Below are 7,554 nucleotides of genomic sequence, written 5' to 3' on the forward strand. Positions count from 1 at the left end.
ATCTATCTATCTATCTATCTATCTATCTATCTATCTATCTATCTATCCATCTGTCTACCTATACATACACATATATTTAAGTATTTGAAGATTACACTAATAACTAAAAATCAATGCTAACATTTACATAGGGCTTACTATGTGCAGGCCCTGTGCTATGCACTTTACAATTATTATCTCATTTGATCCTCACAACCCTGGAAAGTAGGTGCACAGATGAACTGAGGCAAACAGTGGTTAAAAGTGACTTGCCCACGTTCACACAGCTAATAAATGTTTAAGGCTGGATTCGAACTCAGGTCTTCCTGATTCCAGGCACACTTCTCTATCCACTGTGCCACCTAGCTTTCTCTAGAATACACATTCATATACATGTATGCATATACATATATATATACATACATATATACATAGATATATAGAAGGTATGAATTTGTTTACAAATAGCTAAACTGAGGTTTAGAGAAGCAACTTTCTCCAGGTCATCTAGACCAAGTGGCAGATCCAGGACTCAAACCCATGTCAAATATGAGAGGCATTGTGGTGCAAAAGATGGAGATCTGGTCTGACAGTCAGAAAGACCTGGGTTCAAGTCATACCTCCTACACACACAATACTGTGGAACCCCGGACAAGTCATTTAACCTCTTAGAACTGCAGACAACTCTCTAAAATGGAGTGGGAATTGCCTATACTATGGCAATCACAAGCACAGTTCAAGTCTAAATATGTATATGTACATGTAGATATATATATATATATATATATGATATGTAGGTATGTGTGTACATATATAAAATATGTATACATTTATTTCTATATGTCTCTATAGATACATAGCTTGTTTGTGATATTCAAAACTAGGAATTACTAGAAGAAAGATTTTTTGCTGTTTCATTTATATTTCACTTGTGAAGGAGAGAAAAAGCAAATCTTTAAACATAACATATACCAAAATATTATGTTTCCCTTTCAAAGGCCAGAATAATTTTGAATGGAAGGCCCTTAAGCCTTAATCAATGGCCAAACACACCTTCTCAATGAGCTCGATGCAGGCCGCCAGGTCCATCCCAAAGTCAATGAACTCCCACTCGATGCCTTCCTTCTTGTACTCCTCCTGCTCCAGCACGAACATGTGGTGGTTGAAGAACTGCTGCAGTTTCTCATTGGTGAAGTTGATGCACAGCTGCTCCAGGCTGTTGAACTGAATGAAGAGATGCACAGAAGTATCTTGTTTATATGGTATCCTTAGAGAATATTTTCCACCCAAGTGGAATATTTTTCAAGTAACCTAAGGATCGAAACTTACTATATTTTAACTATTTGGGATAGAAATCATTCTAAATTGTATCAGCACTTAAACAGAGCATACTGAACATAGTCTAATTTCTTCTTGATAATTTATTCATCATTATGAAGATATAATATAACTTGAATTTAAGGTCATGTGCAACATGAGTTTTAAGATGCCATAACTATACAGCAATGCCCATCAATGCCATTGAAATATGCAAGGCTATTTATCTTTATGCTCAACATCTACAGAGTACTGTGATTCTTGAGTTTTTGCACCTGTTTTTTATAGTTTTTTCCTCTCTTTCAGGCTCTCAGCTGCCATGTCTTATTTCGTCACCATGCTTGAGTCTAATAGACCTACTCTTCTAATCCACTATGTGTTTGGAACCCGATAACCAAAGTTATTGTAATTAAGTAAAAGTAGAATGTGAATACAAGTCTGAGAGATTCTCCCACATGTGAACTTTAGGATATGGACTTTGAGACATTCCTACTTAGTTTGCTCTTTAATAACTTTGTCAACTTTCTTAATCTCTGGGAACCTCAGTTTCTTAAATCTGTAAAGTAGAATAGGAGTTTGGACTAGATCCCTTCCAGCTCTCATTCCTATGTTCTCTTTTCTTGATAACTGAAGTTCCCTGATAAATAAGTGAGGCAAGTGCTACTATAATTTCTGAATTATTAAATAGCTTTCATTTTTTAGTCAACATCCCTAAAGTGAAACATGATGGCACAGTTTTATTAGAGTTGGTGAGCTGCATCCCAGTGGAGAAAACAGTCAAAATAACACATTGCCTTTTTTTAGTTATGCTCAAATATAGTTTTATAAATAATCCACTGCCACATTTCTCTCTGACTATGCAAAATCAGCAGTGCTCATGCCATAACATTCCTCTGGTGATTGATTGGTTACTCACTTTCCAGCCCTGCTTAGAAACTTCCACCAACACTTGTTCAAACAACTCAGGGAACTTTTCTTTTAGCTTCTCATTCACTACCAGTGAAATGTTTCTCAGTAATGAGATAACTTTCTCAGTTATGCCATCTGCCCTCTGGGTTACACTTTCAACTCCTGAAATCTTTAAACAAACTAGCCACTTTTCTTAAAAAACACCACAAGAACGAACTATTGAAATCTTTTTTTCTGAAGTCATTCTAGATTACTTTTATTTCTTCTACTAATGTACTTGTATGGTTTTGATATGTCACCATCCTGCCTAACCAGATGGCTTCTCAGATTTCATCCTGTCTCAGCCAATTATTGCTCAACTTTCCTCTACCCAAACAAGATTTGGAACTAGATTTGCCACTAAAACATATGGCAAATACTTGCGCTATATAGTGGGATTCTTCATCTTCTCTCAACTCCAGTTTAGTTTAGGGCACAGTCATCTCATGGAGAACAATCTCCAGAACCTATAAACTTCTAAATTGTTACTAACTCACATCAAAGATCTCAAAGCCGGCAATGTCCAAGACGCCAATGAAGTACTGTCTGGGCTGCTTGGTGTCCAGTTGCTGGTTGATACGAGTGACCATCCATAGGAACATCTTGTCATAGACAGCTTTAGCCAGAGCACCCACAGCATTGTATACCTTTAAGAAGAATAGTATATTTCCTGAAGTCAGAGAAAAGAATTAACCTTTGAGTTTCCTTTGGTTGATTTGAATTAAGTGGCTTTAACCGCATTCACCTGCTGCACAGTCTGGCCTTTGGTGACATATTCATTGCCAACCTTCACTCTAGGGAAGCACAGAGCTTTGAGGAGGTCAGCAGAATTTAGATTTTGGAGGTAGGCAGCCTTGTCAGCAACTGCGGGGGAAGAAAGATAGTAATGATAAATATAACAGGACAAAGAAATCCATTTATTAAAACAAATTTTTTAACCTCTAAACCTTCATCATAATATAGAGCTGACAATGACTCTCAAAGTCTATGGGTCTGACCAAACTTCAAATACAACATATATTGTATTTTTTATATTGTATATATTGTATCATATATGTTACAGGCATTATAAATTGTATCTCTTTTATCTGAAAGCCAACATAACTGATTTCAGAAAATTTCATCGAGAACTTGACCACACAATGACAATATTTTTAGCAAGCCTTTCACTGTCCCCTACAAGTCCTCACCTTACATGTTCGTGAACTCTAAAATTCTTGAAGTCACTCCATCTTTCCCTCTGCCTTATGATTCTTAACCCTATTCTTTGCTCATACCATGACCTCCAATCCCTCCACCTCCTAGTTCTTTCTCATTTCATCATCCTGTACTCTCTGCCCTTCACCATCCTGACCACTTGGTGAACCAGTTCAATTCTACACACAACCCTTTTCTCCTGAGTTTTTACTTCTTTGTCCTATCACCAATATTGCCCCGACAAGCCCAAAGCTTAGATTACTCCCACCCTCGGCTGCTTTTGCTCCCATTCATGTTGCCAAACATAGCTGGAGAAAAATCATTAAACTATGCTGACTGGGTCTGTTACAATTTTTTTTTTAACATAATGTCAATTGGTCCCTCATTGCAGCAAGGCAGCACTTCTACACCTCCCTAAATGACTCACTAACTCATTCACCACAGTGGCTTTTCCACACTTTTTCTTTGTTCCTCAAGCCTCTCATTGCCCTCCTCTCCCAACTGTCTCAGTATTTACATCTTATTTATATCTTAGTATTTATATCAAAGTTCCCTTAAAAAATTGAGGACATTCACTGAGAGCTTCCTCTTTTCCCCTCCTCCTAATCTCATATTATCCAAATGTCTTCTGCCACTAACTCTTCTTTCTTCACTGTCTCACATAAAGAGGTGGCCCTCCTTGGCCAAGGATAACCACTCTACATCCAGGAGATTGTTCCTACTCTCACTAATCTTCAATCTTTCCCTTTCTATTAGCTGCTTCCTTGCTACCTAAATGTGCTCATGTCTCCCCATGTTCCAAAAATGCTCACATGATCAATTGTATCCTACCATTGTATATCTTTTGTGACTGAACTCTTTTAGAAAGTCATTTATAATTTGTGCCTCCACTTCCTTTACTCTCACTCTCTTAAATCTCTGTATTCTGGCTTCTGAATTCATCATGCAAATGAAACTGTTCTCTACAGAGATACCAGTGATCTCTAAATTGCCAAATATAGTGGCTTTTTCTCAATCCTCATCCTTCTTGACCTTTCTGCAGCCTTCGATACAGTACTATTTTCTACACCTTGATATTCACTTCCCTCTAAGTTTTCATGATACTGCTCTCCTGGTTCTCCTACCTATTTGACCACTTTCTTCTCAGTCACCTTTCTTCATCCAGGTTACCCTTGTGAGGAATGGGTAACCCCCACGGCTCTGTACTGGGCTCTCTTTTCATCCCCCTCCATACTATTTTGCTTGGTAATTTTATCAGCACCCTTGTTCTCAATTATCACCTCCATGTAGATAATACTTAGATCTATTTATCTAACCCTTATCTCTCTTCTGACCACTAGTCTTGCATTTCCAACTTCCTGTTGGACATCTTGAACTGGATGTTCTGTAGACATAATAAACTCAACATGTACAATATTGAACTCTTTACCTCCTTTCTTCCTAACTTCTCTCTTACTGTTGAGAACACTATCATTCTCTCTGTCATCTCAGATTAGGTATCATCCTTGACTCCTCAATCTCTCTCATCCTCCTTATCCAACTCATTGCTAAATCCTGTGGATTCTACCTTTGTAACATCTCTCATAGATGCCCCCTTCTCTCCTCTGACACTGCTACCACCCTGATGCAAGCTCTTATTACTTCATGCCTGGATTATTATAATAGCCTTCTAGTTGGTCTCTCTTCTTTAAGTCTCTCCCCACTCCAGTACATTCTCCATTCAGCTACTAAAGTGACCTTCCTAAAGTACAGGTCTGACCATATCATTTCCTTGTTCACTTAAATCCAGTAGCTCCTTCTTAATTCCAGAATCAAATATAAATCCTTCTATTTCCCTTTTAAAAAATTATTTATTCTGAACTTAATAAAACAAGCATTTCCATAACATAATAGGATAGAAAAAAAGATGATTGTACATGAAACTGCAAATCTATTATGTACAACTTACTTAACAATTATGCTTAACATATAATAAAGTTATCATATAACTTTTTTTGTATTTTTTTCTTCTGTCTCCTCCTCCCCTACCACCCTAGAGATGACTACCATAAGACACAAATACACACATGTGTAAAACCATTCTATACATACTCTATCAATTTTTTCTCTAGATGCAGATAGTGTCTTCTTTCATATGTCCTTTGTAGTTAATTTGGGTATTTATAATAATTAAAATGATTTAGTCACTCAAAGTTGTTCTTAAAACAATATTGTTGGGAAAGGGGGTAATCAGAAGCAAATACTTCTGAGGAGGGACAGGGTCAAAAGAAAGAATAGAATAAATGGGGGGGGGCGGGATAGGATTAAGAGAAATAGAGTTAGTTTTTCACAGCATGTCTACTATGGAAGTGTTTTGCATAACTGCACATGTTTAGCCTATATTGAGTTGCTTTCCTTTTCAATGAGGGTGGGTGGGGAGGGAGGAAGGGAGAAAATTTGGAACCCAAAATTTTAAAAACACATGTTTAAAAAAATGTTTTCACATGCAACTGGGAAATGAGAAATACAGGAAATGGGGTACAGAAATCTATCCTGCCCTACAGGAAAATAGAAGGAGAAGGTGGGGAGAGATAGCAGGGAAAGCAGACTAGGGGAAGGGGTATTCAGAATACATGCCATCTTGGGGTGGGGGGAGGCATGAGATGGGGTGAAAATTTGGAACTCAAAATCTTGTGGAAGTAAAAGTTGAAAACAAAAAATAAAAATTTTAAAAAGAAAAAGATACTCCATCTCCAAAAAAAATAAAACGATATTGTTGTTACTCTATACAATATTCTCTTGGTTCTTCTCATTTCACTCTTCATTATTTTGTGCAAGTCTATCCATGTTTTTCTAAGTTCATTGAGCTCATCATTTCTTATAGCACAGCAGTATTCCATTACACTATACACCACAACTTGTTCAGTATTTATATTCATAAATATTTCCTTTTAAAGTCCTTCATAGCATGATCCCCTTCTACCTTTCCAGTATTCTTATACCTTACTCTCCTCCACATACTCCATGATCCATTGATGCTGGCCTCCTTGTTTTTCATCACACAAGACATACCATTTTCCAACTCTGCATATCTTCTCTGGCAGTTCCTCATGTCTGAAATTCTCCCACTCCTAATCTCTTCTTTCTGGTTTCTCTGGCTTCCTTCAAGTCCCAGTGAAAATCTTACTTTCTGGAAGAAGACTTTCCTGGTCTCCCTTAATGCTAGAGCTGTTCCACTAAGTTTATTTCCAATTTATCCTTTATATATCTTCTGTATATAATTGTTTGCATGTTGTGTTCCCCATTAAATTATAAGCTCCTACAGGGCAGGAACTATTTTTACTTTTCTTTTTATTCCCAGTGCTTAGTAGAGTGTCTAGCATGTAGTAGGTGCTTAATAAATGCTTATTGACTTGACTTTATGAATATCTACTAAATCAAATGAGACAATACAGATAAAGAGTTGTGCAATCATTGAAGTGCTATTTAATGCGTTTGTCATTATTGTTGTTGTTAATACTGAGAGGTTGTTTCACATTGTAAATATACACTTGGTATCAAAGTAAAAAACATTCAAGTCCCACACATACACCCTTGGCAAGTTCAGTCAAAAAATAATAAAATTATTATTATTAGATCTGTATGAGATGAGGGACCACACCCATCAATGCAATTATAGAGACCTGAAACACTGAAGTATGGAAGTATTTGAAAACACCACAAGAATGCTTGCAATGGTTTCAAGAGAGCCTTTCAAAAACTCCAGACCAACTTTATCACTGATTCAAATATACTTGAACAGACACCTTTTCATACGAAAAGGTCTAAAATCACAGGATTTTAGAGTTGGAAGGAATCTTAAAGAGCATCTAGTCTGTGACAGCTAGGTGGCGCAGTAGATAGAGGAGTCAGGAAAACCTTAATTCTAATGTGACCTCAAACTCTTACTGGCTGTGTGACCCTGGGCAAGTCATTGAACCCTGATTGTCTCAAAAAAAGAAAGAATGAAAGAAAGAAAGAAAGAAAGAAAGAAAGAAAGAAAGAAAGAAAGAAAGAAAGAAAGAAAGAAAGAAAGAAAGAAAGAAAGAAAGAAAAGAAAAGAAAAGAAAAGAAAAGAAAAGAAAAGAAAAGAAA

The 7,554-nt window shown here is 36.8% G+C and overlaps 1 protein-coding gene across 2 annotated transcripts in view; it reads right to left on the reverse strand.

Annotated features, from left to right (window-relative positions):
• LOC114034439 (myosin-1) overlaps nt 1-7,554 on the reverse strand; it is a 34,767-nt gene that overhangs the window by 19,327 nt on the left and 7,886 nt on the right. For both annotated transcript variants that reach the window (XM_027850118.1, XM_027850117.1), the window contains exons 11-13: nt 2,990-3,108; nt 2,742-2,891; nt 1,033-1,203 (exon numbers count right to left, since the gene is read on the reverse strand). In XM_027850118.1, the coding sequence (XP_027705919.1) occupies nt 1,033-1,203; nt 2,742-2,891; nt 2,990-3,108 (440 nt within the window). The remainder of the gene's footprint in view (nt 1-1,032; nt 1,204-2,741; nt 2,892-2,989; nt 3,109-7,554) is intronic.

Source organism: Vombatus ursinus, unplaced genomic scaffold (assembly GCF_900497805.2).
Source record: "Vombatus ursinus unplaced genomic scaffold, bare-nosed wombat genome assembly UNPS02008996.1, whole genome shotgun sequence".
Classification (NCBI taxonomy): Eukaryota; Metazoa; Chordata; class Mammalia; order Diprotodontia; family Vombatidae; genus Vombatus; species Vombatus ursinus.